General features: G+C 40.6%; 2 protein-coding genes and 1 long non-coding RNA gene across 5 annotated transcripts in view; 1 reads left to right on the top strand and 2 right to left on the bottom strand.

Moving 5' to 3' along the window:
• The window catches only part of TTC17 (tetratricopeptide repeat domain 17), a 56,825-nt gene extending 56,550 nt beyond the window's left edge, over positions 1-275 (bottom strand). For 2 of the 3 annotated variants that reach the window (XM_081001472.1, XM_081001470.1), the window contains exon 1: positions 8-275. In XM_081001472.1, coding sequence (XP_080857598.1) covers positions 8-241 — 234 coding nt within the window. In that variant the 5' untranslated portion in view covers positions 242-275. The remainder of the gene's footprint in view (positions 1-7) is intronic. The other variant, XM_081001471.1, reaches the window with a different exon arrangement.
• Positions 146-6,544, top strand: LOC308475420. The gene is made up of 2 exons (XR_013985174.1): positions 146-281; positions 6,180-6,544. It is a non-coding gene; the product is annotated as an uncharacterized lncRNA (long non-coding RNA).
• Positions 2,646-21,660, bottom strand: API5 (apoptosis inhibitor 5). The gene is made up of 14 exons (XM_081001973.1): positions 21,471-21,660; positions 19,854-20,015; positions 18,684-18,777; positions 16,856-16,921; positions 15,698-15,849; positions 14,553-14,759; positions 13,508-13,612; positions 13,002-13,091; positions 11,413-11,594; positions 9,700-9,793; positions 8,987-9,043; positions 8,343-8,419; positions 6,912-7,048; positions 2,646-4,894 (listed from the first exon to the last, which is right to left on the bottom strand). Exons 1-14 carry the CDS (start codon positions 21,537-21,539, stop codon positions 4,815-4,817), a joined length of 1,572 nt encoding a protein of 523 aa, XP_080858099.1. The 5' UTR covers positions 21,540-21,660; the 3' UTR covers positions 2,646-4,814.
• Between the last annotated feature and the right edge of the window lie 1,702 nt (positions 21,661-23,362).

Here is a 23,362-nt window from a genome sequence, read left to right on the forward strand (position 1 = left end):
CCCTCACCTGCTGCTGGATCTTGCCATCCTCGGTGACCACCCAGTGGGTGGTGGCGGCGCCAGGCTGAGCCGCAGAGCCCAGCAGCAGGAAAAGGCCCAGCAGCGCCCAGCCCGGAGAGGCGCACGCCAGCCCTCGACCACCCCGCCCGGACACTCCTGCTCCTGCTGCTGCTGCTACCGCCATCTTCCTCAAGCCCGGCCTACCCGCGCCACCCGGAAGCGGATTGGCCTCCAGCGCCATTTTGGAGAAGGAAGTGTGCGCGCGCTCAGAAAGCTTAGAGGTACGAAAAGGGGTAGACTCGCGCGAAGCCCGAACTTGTAAGCTTAGATGTTTCGAGATGCCGCTGTGCGCGGATGGATCCTCTTCGGCAGCAGCATAGCAGCTTTTTCTGCCCTCAGTCAACTCGCCTTGTAAGTGAAGTGGGAGAAGCCAGCTCCCTGTTAAGACCACAAGTCCTGCGTGCGCGTGTCACTCTATATTTCCTCCTCTCCTATCTCTATGTGACCGGGAGAGGCCGGAGGAAGGGGAGGAGAGCGTTGGGTCAAACAGATGAGGACGTCTCGCGTGGCTGCGCCCCTGAGAGCGGGAGGCGGAGAAAGAATGTGGCGAAAGGGGGCGTGGCCTACAAAAGGAGGGCGCCGGGAGTAGAGATGAGGCCGTGCCCTCTACGCATCCTCCGCCACGCCCTCCCACGTGCTGCTCAGAGGCAGCAGCCAATCGTAGGCTCGCAGCCGCTGTCATCGGAAGGTGAATACGAGGCGCGCTCTTTTTGTTCCGCGAAGGGAGCACCCGCCAGCTGGCTGACCGCGTTGCAGTCCTTTGGTTGCACGTGTGCCTTAGGCTGCAATCCTGTGGCCGCTTTCCCGAGAGGAAGCCCTTTTTCACGGAGGGCCAGAGTAGACGGACTGCTTCTGACATGGGACCATGTGCCCGTTTGGAGGCTGCTGCACCTGCCCGTCCGGATGGAAGAACATTTCAGGCTGCCCCGCCCCCCATCTGAAAAAAACGCCCCAGCAACAGCAGGCCATATAAGAGATATACTGACACAGGGGCCGAAACCCGTGGCAGACATAGATTACCCTGGCCCCGTGCCCACTATTACAGCACCGAACAGAATCGGGCTCACCTGCATTCTGCACAGGGCAAAGGGGCCAGATTCCAAAGAATAAATGCCCTTAGAAATGACAATATTCAAAAAGTAGCAGGGAAACATTTCAGCCATGCTAGATACTACTGCTAATCTTAGAAGCTGTTAATCAAAAACAAGGTTCTTCCTCAACGTAGGAAGTGAGTTACTCCCCCATTCTGCATCCAATCAATTTTAAACTGGTATTTTTGTACTATATTTTTGAATTTTTAATTATGACTTTAGTAAGAAGGAATGGACCACCTTTCCAGTATGCATCTATAGTTAAATGGGGCTGTTTAATGTGTGCCATGTGCACAACACATTAAGTTATCTAAGGCATTCAACAGCTTGAATACAGTGGGGATGACAGGGTCTGTCACTTGACAGGATGAACACTTGCACAGGCACACCCCATTACCAAATAGGACTAATTAAAGATACAAGAATTTAGGGATTTTCAAACCAGAATTTAGGAATATTCCTAACCATCCAGAGATTTATGTAAGTCATTGCATCATTGAAAAGACTCATTTGTCAATGGCTAAAGATTAAACATAACTGCAGGACCAGGAATATAGCTATGGATTATAGAATATCCTTAGAAATACATAGAATGGGTGATTGTGTGAGTGGACATTATTACATGTCCTTCACCCTCTGATCCGAGGCAGACTACATTAAAACACAGTATTAAAAACAATTAAAAACAATGTACCATCTCAAAAATGTAAGGTGGGTCCTAAAAATATACACTTCAGGTGTCAAAACCAAGGGTACGGATCTTCCAGATGGGGCTTCCCTTCTCCTCATGCAGCCTTCTTGCAACCACCCAAACGGCTTCAGAGGATTGCTGGCAATCAGTAGAGAGTTAAAAGATCCAATGACTTAATTCAGTTTAAGGCAGCGTCCCAATAATGTCTACCAACATGGTCTTCAGGCATGTTCATTCCTAACTAGGGAGGCCAGTAAGAAAAAAAGAAGACAGAACCTTCCCGCACCTTTAATAGTTGTGTAGAAGATGGAGTGGCTTGTCATGAAAGCTACACCTGCTGAAATCCCTGTTCACAACGAAGTGCAGGAACCCCGTCCCTCACCTGGCCATCCTATTCACAATCTGCCTATCCAAGAGCACTGTAAATTTGCTGTGAATGACGAGGAAGAGAAAGGATGTTGCTGTTGTAGGAAATTCTCTATTGCACTCTTACCTTCTTCAGATGAGCATTGCTTTTTCTATGCAAAAGCACCATGCTGCAAGTGCATTATCCCTTGATGACTGAGCCAAGTAGAGAATCACCAACACCCAACCAAGCTCTTTTAAGTGAATTAATTATATTTAACTCTCTTTTGCATCACACCCAACTTATAAGAACACACAAAAATGGTTTACATTTAGATTATCCCTAAAACCTAGAGATGACATATTTTGTTAAAAGTCCAGTGTGTTTTCAGACCAAGCAACAAGAAGTCACTAACAAAATTACAAAATGGATTTAAAAAAGACCAAGCAACAAGAAGTCACTAACAAAATTACAAAATGGATTTATTGCAAAGGCATAAAGGAAATTTTACAAAGAGAATGTGATTAATGGGTGTCTCCAAAAAGAAGTAACTGCAGCCACAATAAAAAGTGAAAAAGCTAGCTGTTTCTAAGGACAATCTGCACATCATTTATGAATAGAAATAGTTTTTAGTCAATTTGTTACCTAGGGGACCCTCCCCACTCCCTGTCCAAAGATACTTGGGCACAGTAGTAATCACTGAATGCCCATCCTTAAAAATTAGGCTTTCACATTATTAAAGGACCTCAAATTGCCATGGTAACCAAAATATGCAGCATACTGAATTAACCAAAAATATTTCAAAATCCATTTTGATCAATTATTTGTACTTTGACCAGGCCAGTTTCTAAAACAAAAATCTGAATAGATGTAGATGTTTCTCCTTAATTAGAATCATGTTTGTGGCCATCGAAAGAAAAACGAAACAAGGTTGTACACATCAAGGCTTCACCTGCAGTTCCATACTGGTTTAAACGGTCATGGTTTGCCCTAAGGAATCCTGGGAACTGTAGTTTGTTAAAGGGTCTGAGAGTTGTTAGGAAACACCTATTCTCCTCAGGACTGCAATTCTCAGAGTGGTTTAACAATCAGTTGCTTTCCTTAGGGAACTCTCAGCCTGCTTTACAAATTACAGTGCCCAGGATTATTTGGCAGGGGAAGTCATGACTGTTCCAAGTGGTATGATACTGCTTTAAATGCATAGCACAGATGGGGCCCAAAGAATGATTAAAATGATTTATTTGTCCAGTTTATAAACTGTTTCTCTCTGATATACATGAGGCTTGCTGGAAATATGCTTTGTACAAAATGTTGGTTTTCAGTACAGGCATCAAACTCTAGAGGGGAATGGGGGGTGATGCGAAGAATGAATATGCAATTTTTTAAAATAAAGCCTGACACTGGGTAACTTAAACATTCCTGCAGTGTTATAAATTTTCCTATGATCTGGTACTGATATTGACATTTTATGCTGCTCACTCTTCCTCCTCCCATGCCTAAGGACCCAACATACATTTTTAATGGGAAATATTTTTGGGGGGAGGTGAGAATCAAGTTTGCTACATCATATTATTTTAAATAAAATATCTAGAATCCTTATCACTATGATGATTCCATTATTACGTAAGATTTACCAAGATGTTTTAACTTTTTACCCAAGTGCAACTGAATAGCAGTAATTTCAAGTGCCTAATGCCATGCTTAATATTTGTAAACACAGGTATCTAACTAATTAAAAAAACAAAAAACACAAAAACAAAAGAGCTTCTTCTAAGGGCTAAACTGATCCAAGCTCTTTAACAAGAAAGAGTTATTACAGCATCACAAATTTGCCATTCTTGGGGTAGCATTTCTAGCAGTTTTATTCTTTTTCACTATAATTTTATGGCATATATATAAATATATATATGCACACACACATTTATAGAGAACATTTAAAAAGCCATTTGCAAAACACACATTATGTTACAATATATGGAGAAGAGCAAAATGTGTTCATGTTAACACCTGGTCTTCCCTGCTCCCTCCCACCCTTCCCAACAAGTAAATGGACTGACTTATGATAAAGAGCACAGATTCTTCTGCATCCATGTTGCACATTTTAAAAATCAAGGATTCCTATCAACAATCAATGCTACCACTGGTAGCCTATACTACTTTTTCTGCAATATCATTCTTTCCCACTTACTGCAAAAAATAAAATAAAAATACGATTTTGTCTGGAGAAGGGTTACCGCTGATTTCAACTTCAGTTATAACATTTCCACCTCTTATCTAGCATATGAAAATTATTGTACACTAAGGAGCCTACTTTGTATAGCCATATTTATAGATGAATGTAACATCAGCAGGAAAACCCATGCTTTCTTCCTGAATAAGTCTTGAAGATGCTTAAAAAACAAACCCAGACACAAACTCAAACTGCCAGCTGCTAAACATCCAAAAATACAGTTGTAGCTTCACTGTGGGTGCGTCTGCAGTCCATTAGAAAAGTAGATCATACATACAAAGGTATAAGAACATTTAAATCAGTCTTTTGCAGAAGACAGTTCTTTAAACAATGCAGCCCTCCAGGCAATTCGTCAAGACTTGAAAGATGATCATGGCAATGAAAACACCATTGATTTTAGTAGATTCTTCCACGAGTGCGATTACCACGGCCACCCCATCCTCTCCCTCGTCCACCACGGAAACCACCTCTCTGCTCTGAAAATAAAGAGAAATAAAGGTCTGTTTTAAAACATATAGATCTCTGATTGACAAGAAGGAAAACAGCAACTACCCCTAGTTATAATTCTAGCTTTTAAATACAAGTGGCACTTAAACAAACATGACAGTAAGAATTGCAACATACTCTCTAATCAAGTAGATGCAGAGCCCAACTGTGTGAAGCAAGACCAGTAAGAACCACACCAGCTCCCAGCGCATACTGCCCAGTTCACATAAGGCTTGATCCACATGGTCATTCTCCCAGTTACACAACCACTCAAGGGATAGGACAGTGTGAACCTGCTTTGAATAGCTTTTCCTATGATAACTTTATTTCAAGTCAGAATATAAACCTGCTCATATGTGCCTCCCAACTCTGAAACAAGGCTGAGTATGACATATTTAGCATGTTCATGTGTGCTACCCCTCCTTATCCAGTAAAACTATTTTAACATCAAAGTCTCTGATACATAGAAAAAGTAGTAGTAATCCGTATAATTACTCTGTATATACATATTTTACACATACTGCACGTCTGTTGTTATCATTATTTCTTAACCATCCTTTACTCTTAAGATCACAGGCTGAGTTACATTAAAACATACAAACTTGAGATAGTGGAAGGTATAGTCAGCAATTTCCTTCAGCTTGCAAGATGTCTAAGCTGAACACAAACTTGAAAATAGGCGCTTGCCAGTTTAGCTATGGTAATAACTCATTCCAAGAAAGGTTTTGCAATTGGCAAGTCAATTGGCTCTCTCCACCCCCCCAATTATGCTACACAGGTACAGGTAGGCTAATCATTTCTTTGTGGACTTATTTGCAGAACTTGTTTAACAGAATAGAAAATAACTTTACCACTTATGGAACATGTGACTACCTGTATATTATTAAGTGTTGGAATCAAAGGGGACTATTCTGGAAGTGTCCACGTCATAGTTTCCAGTGTTCCTCATTATGCCTGCAGCCGTTTGCAACACTAGACAAGCCACTTACAAAACTCTGGGGAACTTCCGATGAAGCACTAATTGCCGATATACACTTATGAGACTCTTTTGAATCCAGACAATGTCTTTGTTAAGTAAACAGATTGTATATGAAAGCACTGATTGCATATGAAAGCCAAAGTTTGTGAATGAGTATCAAACATACCATTTTTTAAGCCCTTAACTGAATGAGAAAGCTGAACAATGCCTTTTAAAGAGAAAAAAATGTTGTGTGGAAAGAGCATTAATTGAAGCTGCTTACAGTGATCTCTCCAATTCTTATTTCGTTTCTCCAGCATTATAGTAGGCTGCAGTCCTACCCTACTGACCAACAGTGGCAGAGATTCATTGACCAACACAGCCATTGCCACTCCTACAGTCCTGGCCAGGAAAGAAGGTGGGAGGACAGATCAAAAAGCCTTTGTGGTGCACCAGTGCTCAGGCTGGCAAAGCAAAGAAGCCTGGATCAGGTCCGTTGCTGTCATATCAGAGCTGCAGGGTCTGCATAGTGTCTGGCATAGTGAATACAAGTTTGGATTGCTATTTCATGAAAGAATTAAGTGATGGCATGGAAGACCTTCCCATAAATCTGAATGAAGAGTTTCCTATCATGTTACAACCCCCCCTTCCTATTCAATGTGAATAAAACCTGACTCAAGAATTGGATGTGACAGGTTGAAATTTTATACAGGTAAATGCCAATGAGACCAAAAATAAGTATCTTGTACAAGACCACAGGCAGGAGACCTGAGGCTTTCCAGATGTTGCTCGACTAACAACAGCTGCAGTCCAATAGCATCTGGAGGGCCACAGGCTTGCTACACCTGTCTAGACATTGTTCAATATGATATGTAAATCAAAATCATGCCAAGATTGTATCTCGAAAAAGCACACACAAAATTCATGAACAGGAATACCAGAGAACACCACCACCCAAAGGCAACAGAGCCTGGCAACTCATCTTACAACACAAAACAGAATCCTATTTCTCCCCTGCACAGAATAACACAATCTCTTGCAACGCTTACCATAAGAAAAATTTCCCAGGTTACTACTGTATTTCCCACTGGGTGGATTGTATATCTGCCTGGCATCCCTTTTTGGTCCTGCTGGAGCCTTCTTTGTTGGCAAGTCTGAAGCTGCATCCTCACTTGCTCTTTTTTGTCTTCAAAGAAAATAGGGGGAAAAAATATTGCAGAGACAAGTAAGACTTAAAAAAAATGAACCCAATATGTACAGCAATGGAAAACTTAATGAAGGCTTTTCGTATAAAGTTAATTTACAGACATGCAACATTAATAGCACAGAACAAAAATTCCTAGCATTTCAAAGCAAGAAGATTCCTATTACCTTACTCTCTAGCTCATTTGTTTGTAAAATTAAAAATTAAAATAAAATGAGAGCGCTCAGGGCAAATATGTCACAAAATTGATAAAATTGAACACCACCTTAATAACCAAAGCTTCTATTTTTCTTAGAGCAGAGGTAAGTAACCAAAGTGCTCTCCAGATATTGCTGGACTCCCCATAGCCCCAGCCAGCATAGCTACGGGCCAGGGATGATGGGAGTTACAAGTCAAGTAACATCTGGAAGACACCATCTTGGTTACCCTGAGTTTGGAAAAGCCTGCTCCTCTGCAAGAACAGGTGGGCTTTTACTTTTATTTCCAGACACCAATAGCAGAAAAATATAAAAGCAGCTTGCTTATTTTTATTTTTATAAAAAGAAAAACCCACCATCTGCTTATTCTCAAGTAAAGAAGATACTAGGTAGCCTTATGTTTTGCCTAGAGAAGAGGTGACTCCTAGATTAGCCATCTTTTTTAGGACCAAGATGCCAGGATCCCAGGCACTGCATATGGTATTCTGCTCAGACATGCAGTATTTGTAGCTCTCCCTATTCTAGCAGCAGTAGTCTCTGAAAGGTTAAGGACTCTTTGGAGCAGCTCCTCACCAGGAGTGGGTACTTCTAGAAGGAATGCAAAGATTATCAGCCCCCTGTACTTCTCCTGTGTGCATGGGAACATGTTGCCGAACTTCTCTGGATCCCAACCCATCTCTCTCTCTCCAGAGTAAAGTTATTACAATTGGTGAAGCGACTATTTGTTTTGCTAAATAAAGTATATTCTTTTTAAAGCAGAGGTTAGGTGGCCATCTCTAGCTGGGATTCTTGCATTGCAGGGTTGGACCAGATGATCCTTGAGGTACCTTCCAACTCTACAATTCTATTATTCCTTTTATCTTAACTCTCCTTTGGATGTTCAAACACACTGACTCAATGAATGAATGAATGTATACAAAATCATAACTTGTGCAGAATAACATTTTTGGCATAACTTTATAGATGTATAAATAAATTTAAAAGAAGATTCCAACATTACATTAACAGAGATCTGCTGGAGGGCAGAAAGACAAGAGAGAAATACATAAATAGTTGGAAGTCATTCGCTGCTAACTTACCCAGCTTCAGATTTCTGTACTGGTTTCCATGACAGCGTCACTGTGCTCTTGTATGAAGGGGGAATGTGGAAGAGATCCTAGAGACAAAATAGGAATTATATGTTTCTGGGAATAGTACTTTAAACAGCTGAAGAACAGATGTTAAAAACTAAAGTTCCCCAATTCAAAATTTATTGCATGATAACAGATTTCCTGGATTTAAAAAAAAATTCACTCCAAAATCTACATTTGGGAAAATCCATCATTAGGATTAGCATTAAGTATTAATTCAGTCTCTCTCTCACTCACTTCTCTTTTATGTTCTTGTAAAGGATTTGATCAAATTCCATTGTTTCCTGCACTGTTTTTGAAAACAGACTAAATTTCCCTACAGGTTTGGTATAATGCCCAAGCACAACAGGGTGAGGAAAGAATCTACTACATTTAATAATAATAATAATAATAATAATAATAATAATAATGCTGCAACCCATCTGACTGGGCTGAGCAGCACCCAGCAAAAGTTACTGGAACAGTATTTCTGTTTCCAGAAAGAACAGAGTTAGGGCCACAGAATTGATTGGTCACAAATAGCTTCAGGACTAATATCTTCACCAAACCATCCTTTTTAAACAAATCCAGTAATAAAATATAGAAGGGCTTACCTTGATTAAAACATTTATGTTATTTGTAATTTTCAGCGCAACCACTTTAATTTTGTTCTGCAAAAAAGGAGAAAGGCTATCTTAGAAATGTTAAAATTAAATTGTTTTTAAGTCTATATTTAAGATGTTTCCAATGAAGCTCAGTGCATTCTTTTCTTTTCTTTAAATTAACAACAACACTGAGGAAAACTATTTTCCATCTGAAAGACTACCAGTTGCTAGAGTCTGGAATCTTTCATGCATAATCACATGCACATGTAGTTTAGTTATGGCCCTTTGGCTTATGTGGAGGATTGGTGCAAAACCCTCCCCCCCCCCTTGCTACACTTCTAGCAACACACTGCTTTTCTGTTCTCTGTGAAACAGAGTGGATGCATAAAAATAGAAGCGATACAGTGACACTCTTCAATTAGTTCAATCCAAGGGAGCTTGCTTAAGTGGAGAGATACTTCTGCTCATGGAAAAAGACATCCCCGATTTTCATCAATTCCCCTTTTGTGCAGCTCCCATATCATATCCTGACAGTCTCACCACCCTCGGGAGCAGTTTTTCAGAAGGCACAGGGCAATTTGGAAAAACTATTTTCTGTGAGCAACACCCCCAGTTACTACTGATCAAAGCCACTGTCACGAGCTTTATCCATCAGACTATACTGTGATAAAATCATTATGGTAAACTCAGCTAAGGTACTGCCGTCACAGAGGACTACATACCTCTTCTGTCTTTAATGCTTCTCCTGTTTTGCCCTGGAGCGCCAAACGAAGCTGTCGGATGTAAACCTGCAGTCCTCTAGCAAAATACTGTAATCTTTAACAAAAGAGAATAGCTGAACAGTAAGTTATGCAACACACAGTGAAATCAAGATGATAAAAAGGAAAACTGCTAGTATCTTGAAAAAAGAAAAGCCTCAACAGAAAGACATTTGGCAAACTGAATTTGCCTAAGTAAGAGACCTTATGTAGAATGTCCTAAATAAAGGGGTCTCTATAGAGGAATAAACTTTGGGGTAGATTTATGAATCAAGACTTTTTAATATCAAATATAATTTAAACATCAATCAAAACCAAGAACATTTTACTGAGAGAAGCAGAACTTTGATCCTAAACCTTCACTGCCTTGAAGGATATTTCCAGGAGAAGAAAAGGCTAAGGTGTAAACCCTACACAAACCCAGAGTGGAGTCCCTTTTGACGGATGGATAGTGCCTTGTACGTCTCCTTCCGGCAACTCCTGCAGCACAGCTGGTGCCAAATGCGACTAAAATCAAAGTTGGCTCTCTAATCTACCAGGGGTCCTAGTTGTGACAGCTACCATGAAAAATTTCCCATAATGACTTCCAGGTTACCATGGAATGGCAGTGGACGGCAAGCTCTGATTTATAAAGGGGTTTATATGTTTATGTTTTTATTTCATTTGTATATGTAAAATAGAAAATGCAAATATATATGAAAAACCTCCCATAATGCCAATTTTAAATGCTGGGTAGACTCTGTGCTGCTTGGATCACTGGGTCGGGGAGCGGGAGGGAATCAAAGTGTCTAAGGCAGGTGTTAAGGATGGATCCTACCCCCAGGATGCCAGATGCTGTCACTGACCATGGAGAAGATTGTTCTGATGCTGAAGAGAAATCTGAAAGAATTATGTAGTCTTTGGCATCAAACCACTCCTTTATCAATTTTAGAAACTGATTATGGAACAAAGGCATGGAGGAAATCTCACATGGAGGTTAGCAGAAAACCTCAGAGCAAAGCCCTAACCTAGGGTCACCAAGGGACACAAATGTTGAGATCCGCTAAAATCCACTAAATAATCCTTAGACACATTTCGGTTACTATTGGTCAAAGTGCCATTTGATCTGAGAATTCAGAACATGTGAGCCCTTTATGAGTTCTTCAAGAGCAGCTTAAATTGCAGTTCAGTATTAGTATGCTACAGGTCACGAACGTAAAGGTAATTCTTTGTTGGAAGCATTACAGCTTTTATACTCGATAAGCCTTCGGTGCATATTAAAAAGCTAAAGGCATTTTGTTTCACCGCCCAGTAAACTATTCATTTCATTGCTATACAAGTATAGGCTAGTTTGAGTTACAGAAAGACAATATGACATATCCAACAAGTAACTTTTAGTAAGAAAACTGAGAAGAATTCTCTCATTAATTTTAGAGGGCCAGAAGCAAGTTTGAAATGTCAGTTTGGGGCTATACAGCTATTCTGACATAGACATTTCCCTATTGCCCTGAAAACTAGGAACAGTATCTTCAATATTTTCAGTCTGAAGTTTTAGTTAACCTTTTCTATTATTGGCTAATGCTTGCTTATTAATCATATGGTTAATTATAATTGGCAGAGAAAAGATCAGCAGGATTCTACATGACTCCATTACTGCTATTCTAATGAAGTCTGCACACGCATACACTTTAATGCTACCTGATTTTAAAGTCTTTCACTTTCTCTGTGTTCAGCTTGGCTGTCAAGAAGTCTGGAAGTTTTCGACCTAGTTGATGAAAGCTATATAACAAACACTCCACATAGCTGAACTGCAATTTGGGCTCTTCATTGCCAGCGTTCTCCCCATTCTCCGCTTCTTCTGGAGGGAGTGGCATGTATTCCTGAGAAACAGAAACCAGAAGAATTGACACTTGTTACTTCATCTAGTATTTAAGATGTCATTGCCTCAACTATGTATTCGTTACCAAATCTCCTTCCGAAAGAGGTTCACAAACATGGTTGCACAGCCAAGTATATTTAATCCCAGCTGTCAGAATTAGGGTGCAATCTCAAGCCATATTTGTCCTTTTAGAAACCAGAACACACAAACTGCCAACATTTCCCCTATTATTCTGTCCCTGCTCCTCCCTTCTACTTCTCCGACTGAGAGTAGGTAACAGCATTTTAAATGTTCCCTTTTACTTCACTCAGTCAAGATTAGTCGGCTTTTGTCTGCCATTTTCCACTGCATCTTGACCTCTGCAGTGTTTATCCATTCCAGTGTCCCTGCTCTCCTCCCGACTCTCTCCTTGGCAGCAAGACAAAGACATAGGCATATATTCAGATGGAATTCATTCCCATTGCCTACTACAGGGGTGGGCAGACTCTTCCCCAATTTCATATTGGTGAAGGGAGCTCAGATGGAAACATGGGGAAAGGGAGTGATTAAAGAAGTGGTGGTGGGGACCCTCGGTAATCAGACCACAGGACAGAGACTTTTTTTAAAAAAGGTGTGGGGGGGTTATTGTTAGCTATTGTGATACAGTGGTACCTCGGGTTAAGAACTTAATTCATTTCGGAGGTCTGTTCTTAACCTGAAACTGTTCTTAACCTGAAGCACCACTTTAGCTAATGGGGCCTTCGGCTGCTGCACAATTTCTGTTCTCATCCTGAATCAAAGTTCTTAACCTGAGGTATTATTTCTGGGTTAGTGGAGTCTGTAACCTGAAGCGTCTGTAACCCGAGGTACCACTGTATATATTTTTGTGTTTTTATAATTTAAACCACCCTGTGATCTTTGGATGAAGGGCAGTATGCAAAAAATTATAAATAATAAATCCTCCTCTTGCAGCCCACTTAGAAGACAGGAAGACAGAGATGGGAAGACTACACCCAGCCCCACAAATTTATGGCTCCCTTACAGATTACACCAAGGCAGGTGTATGACAACAGTACCCCACCTGTGGTTTGGTGGTCTAGCTACCAAAGCTGGACACAATTTGTGAGTCCATGCCCTTTACTATTGAAGCCAAGCATGTATTTCCTCCCGGCTGCTGTTCAAGCATCTTTCAAGTGCTGTGCTATCCACAGAGAATTGAACTTCTTCACACTTGTAAACACACTGTGTATGAAAATTAGTCAACATCTGGTGTTCAAATCTGCTAAAGCAATTAGCTATTACAACACGGTTATCCCTCTGGAAGTACTATCATTACACTAGGTGCTTTTCAATTCAAATAAAATAAAAGGCATAATGAAATCTAATTACAAACTTTCACTCTCTCTCTTAAGACTAATAATCCTCTTACCAGTAGTTTATCAAAAAGCTTCTTCAAATTTGATTCTAGCTTTTCCATGTCTCCACAAAAGGAGCTCATCTCAGCAAGCAGTTTCAGCACCTACAGTGGGTGGGGAGAGAGGAAAAAAGCCATTGGAAAATTAACAGTTGCAACTTTATACCATGACAATTATAAAAAAAAGAACAGATTTTAAGACAGAAAGAAAGGGCTTATTCCTGGATATGACAGTGCAAATCAGAAAATGTGCCTAGAGGGTGGAAGATAGTGACTCCTGTGAACAGCATTCTTTCAGGCTACAGACTATATGCATAAATTGTTTGAATTTTGTTCTGCATAGCAGCACACATGATAAAAAAGCAAATCTATGTAATACTTTAGGAGAGAGTATAAAACAAGACAAGCAGAATCAGCCTTGTCAGTGGTCCAAATTAGCAATAAATTTCTTCCTATCTTCTTTTGGCATACCTTGGATACCTATAATTCAGGCTCCATGAGATATTTCCAGATTAGCTTACCTCTAACTGTATATCAAGGCCTTCAACTGGGGTGGTCAGGGAACTCAAGTTTGGCAGCACATGCTCACAGAAGTAAGTGACAAATCTTGTGGAGTGAACATTTTTCTGTAGAAAAACAAAATAGCAGCTGTAACAGCAACATTTTCCAATGCTTTGCTGCACAATTCCAATTTTTCATTTGATAGCAGCTAGCACTAAAAGCCTTTTTAATCACAAGATCATTAAGTTAGCATACTACTACGTAAACATGACACTGTTTTCCGAGACTGAAACACCTTCAAAGATTTTAGACAGCAAGCATGCTCAGATAAAACAGTGGTGTTTTACATACAGTGAGAGATAGGAAAGCTACAACTCTAGCAAACAGGTACCTTAAATGGGTTGGTTTCCTTTCTTTAAAGCTTTAAATTCAGCTTCTTTTAATTCCACTTGGTTTTTAATCTGATTTGAATTTTGTTGTCTCGTCCCTGATTTGTTTTGGTTAATTTTATTCTGCACTTGATTTTAATCTATCTTAACTAGATTTTATTGAGTGATACCAAACATTAATCATACTCAGGGTAGATCCAATGAAATTGATGGCCTTGCTCTATTTATTGGGAGAGTCCTTGAGGGGACAAAAGTAGCATACAAGCTATTTTATAAATATATATCAGTGACACATGCAACGGTCTTGCAACTTTTCACAGTTGTGTACAGTGGTACCTCAGGTTACATACGCTTCAGGTTACATACGCTTCAGGTTACAGACTCCGCTAACCCAGAAATAGTGCTTCAGGTTAAGAACTTTGCTTCAGAACAGAACAGAGAACAGAAATCGTGCTCCGGCGGCGCAGCGGCAGCGGGAGGCCCCATTAGCTAAAGTGGTGCTACAGGTTAAGAACAGTTTCAGGTTAAGAACGGACCTCCGGAACGAATTAAGTACTTAACCCGAGGTACCACTGTATTGTATTATGGGATAGTCATTCTGACACAACCAATACAGCCATGCTGTATTGTCACAACAGTCACAACACTTAAAAAACAAAACACCATAAATACTTACTGAGAAAAGTGGGACTGCTTGACGAGTACACTGTAAGAGTCTATCCACACAATCGGGGTCAGATGGATTGAAGGTCTGCTCAAGATCAGCTTGTTCAGCCACTAGTTCAACTAGCTGCTGCCTCCCACTCACTGTCTGCAGGCTTTTCAAGCCTGATAGTATCTTCATAAACAAGACAAACTCCTCTCCTGTCACATCCTCGAGCACCTTAAGAAAAGAGAAAAATAGAAAAGAATGAAGAATCATACCAATGCAGGTGGGAACAAGTGCCTCGCTTAATTTTTTTACAGCACATTTCAGTGTACAAACCATTTTAAAAAGCTCTTCCTTTAGTATTAAAGCTTCCATGCAATAAAAGTCAGATGGAATGATCTCCCCCAATGTTTCATATCTGAGCAGAATTTGAATCTTGGGCGAACATTCTGAATCCAACACTTTGTACATTATGCCACAAAGAACCTAAGTGCTGTTGCAAATTAACTTGTTTTATTTAATACAATGGGTCTAAGGCTGCAAACCTTTGTAAATTTACCTGGGCCAAAGCCCTACTGTACTCAGTGGGACTTTTCTCTGAGCAAATATAAAAATGGGATTAAGGAACAATGGCTTCTCTCCATCTTAAAATAAATGCTATCTATCACTTGGATGCGTCTCCACCACTAAATGGAAAATGACCCTTATGTGGCTGTGAACAAAAGTGAATACGAAGATTATAGTCTTTTTATTAGCAAAGCTGATATTCAATTTTAGATAATGTAAAATGTAAGATTCAATAGATGTTAGATAGGTAACATTACCAAGTGGCTTGACAACGTGTTTCCTACACATATGGTATGTGAGGTAGTAAAATTTATTCCTCCAATTCCATTATCACCCCCCTAGATAGCTAACTTAGGTATTCTCCAAAGCAGACAAAAATGTTTGTAGTCTTGATAGTTCATTTGGGGGGTGTGTGTCAGCAACCACCCGACAGGAAAAATAGCATACCTTTGCTAGACTCAACTAAAATGTTTCAGAATCTTGAACTGGTGAAGCAACACTATTAGCTGCATTTTTAATTTACACCCATAGGTGGTACTTAATGTGTTCTGATAGGAAGCAATTCTGTTATGAAGAACATAATTTAACTAAACTAATGTACTCACTTTCTTCGATTCTGTTAGTACGAGTTCTTCTACTTCTTTTGTTAACACCTCTTCAGGCAGTGTTTTGAGTTTTGTGGAGAGGAATTTGATGGCTCTTTCTCGTACAATATCCTCTCCTTGAAGAATCTGACTAAATAAACCACCCAGTGTTCCTAAAATAGAAATAAATATCACATAAGCATCCCTTTACAACTGAAAGGAATATAATTTTGTTAGATATTTGAGTATTCCAAGTATATGTTATATAACATATGTTATATGTTATAAACACCATCTCCAACTCCTCAAAAGATTTTGTCAACGGTGTCTCCAAATTTTTTTTACACATCACCTGGGATGACAGGCAAACTAATGCCAGTGTACTGGAAGAAGCAAAGATCACCAGTGTTGAAGCAATGACTCTTCAACATCAACTTTGTTGGACTGGTCATGTTGTGCAGATGCCTGATTATCACCTTCCATAGCAACTACTCTATTCCGAACTTTAAAATGGAAAGCGTAATGCTGGTGGTCATCAGGAGAGGTTTAAAGACTCTCTCAAGGCAAATCTTTAAAAATGTGGTATAAACACCAACAATTGGGAAACACTTGCCTGCGAGCGCTCCAAATGGAGAACAGCCTTTACTAAAGGTGTCATAGGCTTTGAAGACGTTCGAGCTCAGGACAAAAGGGAGAAACGTGCTAAGAGGAAGGCACGCTTGGCAAACCCTCACTGTGATCAACTCCCGCCTAGAAACCTAGGTTGCCACTGTGGAAGGACATGTGGATCCAGAACTGGCCTCCACCGTCATTTACGGACTCACTGTTAAAACCGTGTTTATGGAAGACAATCTTACTTGGCTACAAGTGATCGCCAAAGAATAACATGAGTCAGCTACAGGGAAATGGCATAAATAATTGTAAATGTTATATACCACATTAGTAGAAAAAATCCTGTTGCTTCTAAAAGATCTATACCCTCCTCTGGAATAGCTATCTATTGTAATACACAAAATTATATTCTTTGTATCTTTGCAAATTGTTCTATTATTATTGTCAAAAAGGTATTCAGACTGGTAACTATTCCGTATCTCCCAAAAGATAGTCAGTTCTCATCCCAAAAGATCCAACAGAGCGTACAAACAATTTATAAATGTCAGGATATAAGGCATACTTTACCTTTAGCATCCATCTTAAATATGCTTAGCAAAGCATTGTTAACCAAGTTGAATTCTGCAGAATCATCTGGGGGAAAGAGAAAATTAAAGATGAAAAATATTTTTAATTCTAGCTAAATAAAGTGAAGCACTGGAAATCGACACAAACTAGAATCTCATGTGATAAGAAATTATTCAAAGAACCAGGTGAAGAATGAAAGTGGCAAAACCATCGTCTGAAAAACAGAAGGCAGATAACATAGCAGTACAAATACAAAGCTGCATCAGCTGACTTATGTTTATTCCCTTCCAAGAAGCATATAAAACATTCCCTGTAAAACACCATGCACAATGACAGCATAATAATAACACTGCTTATTTTTTAATATGCTTTTTATTAGTTTTCTTGCTTAGCAAACACATACAAGAAATTAACAAATATGATAAACAAAAAAACAAAAAACAAAAAACCCCATACATATATCCATAAAACCATATGTTCTTACAAAAGAACTTATGCCACCATATTCTTAAATCCCAATTCCTTATCTTCCCCAATAGACTTCCATCTTCCTCAAAGCGGGTCTGTCTTATCTGATTAATAAACTGCTTCTTTAATCATTTTGCCATCTCTTCTGTTATCTGAATACTATTCTTATAATCCATATTGTGGTTTGCAAAAATTAATCAAAGCATGTCCAGGTTTTAACCTGAGAGCACTGTTTTTTAAAATATTCTTTATAAACTATAATATTATAAATAATTTATAGTTTATAAATAACACTGCTTATTTTACAACAGAAACAAACAAAAGAAGCAGAATACAACAGAAACAAGCACAAAGACAACAATTGTAGATTCAGTTAGGTAGCTGTGTTGGTCTGACGTGGTTGAAATAAATTAAAAAATTGTCCAGTAGCACCTTACGAGACCAACTAAGTTTGTTCTGGGTATAAGCTTTCGTGTGCATGCACACTGAAGAATATCTGAAGAAGTGTGCATGCTCATGAAAGCTTATACTCAGAACAAACTTAGAAAGACAACAATGTTTAATCAATGGGCAACATACAACACCACACAAGCAGACCTCCCCCTTCATTTATATCCCCTTGCACCTGCCCCTCTGCTCCAGAGGGAATCTATTGCTTTAGGTGATAGGGGCAGGAGAAGGAATTCATTCTGCCAAAAGTGTACATTACACCAGTGAATGAACACCACTGGATTTCAGCCAGTGTCTAGAAGCCATATACATCTATCTATCCCATTTAACTGTGGGAAGCAAAAAGTTTCATTGCAACATGTGAAGCAGCATTGTTTCCAACAAACCTATGCAGCTTTTAAGACAAAGACCTAGAGGTTGTGGATACTTCTTCCCCAAGAAGCTAGCATGAAGAATTCCTGCAGTAGCCAGAGTAGGTGTACCAGCTGCTGTGCCAGTGCACTAGAAGAGGGCACCTTCTAGTGAAAGACACAGAATGGTAGGGGTTCCATTTGGTTCTGAGGCATGCCTGTGCTTTTCTACCTGCAATGGTACATTAGCATAGCCCTTTCCTGCACTGTGGACTATGTACCTTTTAGCACGAGTCAAGATTGACAAGCACCTTTTAGAATGTACAGATTGCCAGCTCCCTGTACATGTTGAGTTTTCAATCAAAGGAGGGTCAGAGTGTTTAGAAATTTGAATGGTAGGTAAGACAGCAAAAGTTATGGGCTGGTGAAGACTCCTAAAATACAGAACTGCAAATATTGACATGGAAAAAACAAGACGGTTAAGGAATACAACCACAGCAATGAACCTTGCTCTGATTACACCTTGTAAGGTTACAAATACAAACACCAATCTCTTCTACCTGACTGAAGAAGTTGGGTGAGTATATCTGCCACTCTGGGGAGGTTGTCACCGGTAGCAAACTGAGGTAATTCTTTGATTGCTTGGCGCCGGATCTATAAACAAAACAAAGACACACACATTCACCAAACAAGGAATTAAAATTCTCTTACACAGATGATATAAAGCTAAAAAAAAAAAAAAAAAAAAAAAGGTTGGGAAAGTCAGACACAATCTATTGTCTGATTGTGCTGTCAGTTTTTATGTTCACCGTTACTTAATTGCAAGAGGCCTAAGGCTACCATGAGGCTCCGCTAAGGGATTTAGCCTGAAATCCTATATCAATGTACCTGGGAGGAAGCTCCTCTGAAAATGGGACTTACTTTGTGGTAGATATGTAAATATGACATGCTTATCTGTCATTAGATTATCACAGTACAACAGATGAACAGTCTAAAAGTCACATCAATATCTACTGAGGTTAACACACACCCAAATAAAACTACAACACAGACAAGTTTAAAATGACAAATTTCCTCTTGCACTGTTGCTAAACATTTTAACAACTAAAACAGATTTAAGGATGAACCTTTTCTGTACAACTTTCTCACTTTATGTCATTGTTTTGTAAACAGGCAAAGATGATGTAGTTTCATCCTGCCTTTGGGAGTCATTCCTGTTTTGATTTTGCTAGTTTGCATTGTTCTTTTGAAATTGGTATTTAAATTATTTTGTTAATTCATTTTAAATTTTACACCATATATGTTGGGAGCACATGTTGAAGAGAAGCTTATAAATTCATAAATAAACTACTGTATATGAAAATACTTTTTGAAAACTGATGCCTGTGCCTAAATGAAGTTTGTATGAACCCCAACTCCTGATGAACAGGTAAAAAAGGTACCCACACTTGCTCCCAGATGATTATATGGTACTTTTTTTTAAAAATACACTATCAACTTCCCATAATTTTGTTTCATAAAATAATTTACTAATCAATTGACAAGCATGCCAATCCTGGTTAAATAACCCAAAGATGTTTCTCCTGGTTTAGACCTTATGAGTGAAAAGTGTTCTGTTCCCCCACAATTTTTTTATGGTTAATCTGTTAGTGGGGTGGGGATGAGAGGGGAACGGATGAAATCAGAAGGAACAAGATGCAAGTGCTAAGTGCCGATGAAAAAATACTTACAGAAACATCTTCATCCTCACAAAGGTCCAGTTGGGCATTGATAGCTGAATCTGCCAGTTCAGGGAAATGTTTGAAGAATTTTGGAATAAATTGTGCTGCTAATCTCTTCTCCTTGGCACCTCCCTTGACACCATCCAAGATCACCTGGTAAGCATCTTTGTGCTAAGACAGAAGATAGAAACTCTCTGCTTTATACAGTTAACAGATGCAATAATCTACTGCAATATCAGAATACTGTTCTAAGGCTCTGAATAAATTTATATATAAAGAATGAGCTATTTATAGCTTAGGCATTTATATCACCACTATCCACTGCAGATCTCACCACCACTACTCATGTGCCAAACAGCACCCATAAAGTTATTTTTAGTGTCTGTTAGATAACTATAAAACCACTTTTCCTAAAAGTCTAAGGTTGCAAACCAATGCCCATGTACATGGGAGTAAGTTTCACTCAATTCAGTAAGCCATGTATAGGATTGCATTGCAAGCATCTTCTACAAATACTGCAATATAATCCTATTTGTCCTAGCTTTTGGGGAGCAGGCTTAATCTGGGAAAGAGCTGAACACTTTTACCATTATGTGTGCAGTGTTTAATTGTAGGTGGATACTTTATAAGCTCTTCATAACCTACTGCTAGGTGTCCCCAAGTGTTGGAGGAGACAGAGCCATGGATCATCGCGGGTGGAAGTATAGTGCAAAAAAAGAAGATCCCCCCCCCCGGTCTTTTACACACATCAAGGTACAACACAGCAAACACAGATGTTTACAAGAAGAAGAGCTGAGGGGGGGGGGACCCTGTGTTTGTGAGTACAGTACAGCACTGGGGAAAGGGCATCCCTTGGGGCAATGGCTTTAGAAGAGGATGCATGGCACACAAGTCTCTAAGGCCACAATTCTAAAACACACACTACTGAACACAGGAGGAATGGTAAGTAAACATGCATAGGGCTGAGCTGTAGGGATGCATACTCACGACAACGTAATGCTACATGTTACACAAAATGAGATGTTATATCGCATCACTTGCGACTATGGATTTCTGAATGAACGCCCACATAAACACGACTACAACCCTGCCTCTATAAGCAAGCGCAGCAGGCAGCACATGGTATGCTGCGGCCGCAATTCTAAACAGGTTTACTTTTGAGGAGAAAAAAACCCGCTGAACTAAACGAGCGCTGGGAGAAGCGAGCACGGGATTACTACACTGCACGTCCCGTCCCCCCCCTCACAAAACACCTCTTCTTTATCCTTTTACGAAAAAGAACCGGATTTTTTTTTTATTTTTTAAGCAGGCCTTTGCCAAGAGCCTTCGGCCCAGCCGTGATTTCAAGCTCCTACAATCAGGTTGTTTAGCTAAGGAAGGAGCACCTTCTCAATGGAAGATTTCTAGCGGAGGGGGAGGAGGTGCCCCCCAAAGGGGGGGGGTCCGAATCCAGACTCATGACGGGGGGAGGGAGGTGAGCAGAGGCAGAGAGTGGGGAGCCTGGCTCGTCCTCCTTTCTCCCCCCTCCCCATAGCCGCCTCCACCGCATAAAGGCGCCGATGTTCCCCCGCCGCCGCCTAGGCCCAGGAGCCCCGCGCGCAGTCCGAGCCGCCCGCCCGCTCGCACCTCGGCCGCGGTCTCCTTGGCGTCGGCTAGGATGCCGTAATTACGGTACAGCTCCTCCACGGTGGGCATCGTGCCGCGGATGGTCCTCTCACGGCCGGCCTCTCTCAATCTCCGGCTGAAGCTGCGACGAAAACAACCGCTTTCCCTTTCACGCCACCTCCAACCCGCGGGCGGAAGCGAGCGGAACCGCCTAGTCAGGCCGCGCGCGGCTTCCGGCGGCGGTGGGAAGAGAGCGCATCTGCCCCCGTCCTGCCTACAGCGGCCCCTGCCGTCGCGGAGGTGTCGTTGCAACCAGCGCGGAAGCGGAGCGAGTGATGTCAGTCACATTCAGGAATCTCTTTCTCGTTCGCCCTTCTGCTGCGGTCGAATCAGGAGCCGGCTTCCCGCTAGGAATGCTGATATTCGTCAGCCCCTTCTTACGTAGAAGGTTCATGTGCTACCATTCTTTTTTATTATTATTTTAAAAAAGGTGAAAAAAGGTGCTACTATGAGGGTGAAAGAGGAGAGCGCAAAATGTGGTCTGAAGCTCAACATCAAAAAAACGAAGATCATGGCCACTGGGCCCATCACCTCCTGGCAAATAGAAGGGGAAGAAATGGAGGCAGTGAGAGATTTTACTTTCTTGTGCTCCATGATCACTGCAGATGGTGACAGCAGCCACGAAATTAAAAGACGCCTGCTTCTTGGGAGAAAAGCAATGACAAACCTAGACAGCATCTTAAAAAGCAAAGACATCACCTTGCCAACAAAGGTCCGTATAGTTAAAGCTATGGTTTTCCCAGTAGTGATGTATGGAAGTGAGAGCTGGACCATCAAGAAGGCTGATCGCCGAAGAATTGATGTTTTTGAATTATGGTGCTGGAGGAGACTCTTGAGAGTCCCATGGACTGCAAGAAGATCAAATTTCTCCATTCTGAAGGAAATCAGCCCTGAGTGCTCACTGGAAGGACAGATCGTGAAGCTGAGACTCCAATACTTTGGCCATCTCATGAGAAGAGAAGACTCCCTGGAAAAGACCCTGATGTTGGGAAAGATGGAGGGCACAAGGAGAAGGGGACGACAGAGGACGAGATGGTTGGGCAATGTTCTCGAAGCTACAAACATGAGTCTGACCAAACTGCAGGATACAGTGGAAGACAGAAGTGCCTGGCGTGCTCTGGTCCATGGGGTCATGAAGAGTTGGACACGACTAAACGACTAAACAACAACAATAACAACAGGAAGAGTACATCTTGGTAGCAGATGTCGCAAAACATTGCTGTTTGAGGGCTGGGAAAATAGCAAAAGGAGAATGATTGTGAGAAAAGCCATCCTGCTCCAAAACTGCACAGTTATGCTTTAAACGACCCAAGGACTAATAAAAATGTTGAATAAAGGCACTGGAACTGTGGAGTGTGTGTATTTTTTAAGACCCAAAGTATATGGGTTGCAATAGCATTTCAGCGTAACACACCCACCCACCACTATCTATATGTGTGTGTGCGTTTAAATAAAATAGTGGGAACTGGTATTAACCCCAAGTTACTTTATGTACACTCGTTTCAATGGGTCTGCTCTGAGCATAACTAATTTTGGATACAAGCCTATGTTTTGTATTTACGTTAAGTATCTGTTATGTTACTATGTTGTAAACTGCTCTGTGGCCTTTCAGTGAAGGGTGTTGTACACATTTTAAAAATAACTAAATAATAAAATAACCGCAACAAAATATGCATGAGAGTGCTTCTTTTCAGAGTTGCAACCAAATTCCCCATACCCTTTGTTTATTCTCCAAAGATGGTCAGGGTTCTATAACCACTGAGCATGCTCAGTCCTCATTGGGGATTTCCTTGTGGATTTCCCCCCTAAATATTTCTGTTGCAAATCTCAGGATTTCCTCAACCTCACTATTG

Source organism: Podarcis pityusensis, assembly GCF_964106645.2.
Source record: "Podarcis pityusensis genome assembly, chromosome: 1".
Lineage (NCBI taxonomy): Eukaryota > Metazoa > Chordata > Lepidosauria > Squamata > Lacertidae > Podarcis > Podarcis pityusensis.

Coding starts and splice junctions, on each gene's coding strand:
- API5 (XM_081001973.1), bottom strand. CDS start 21,539: ATGCCCACCGTGGAGGAGCTGTACCGTAATTACGGCATCCTAGCCGAC. Junction 11,595..13,001: donor AGCTTTTTGATAAACTACTG/GTAAGAGGATTA, acceptor TCTGTTTCTCAG/GAATACATGCCACTCCCTCC. Junction 9,044..9,699: donor AAGCATTAAAGACAGAAGAG/GTATGTAGTCCT, acceptor CCTTTTTTGCAG/AACAAAATTAAAGTGGTTGC.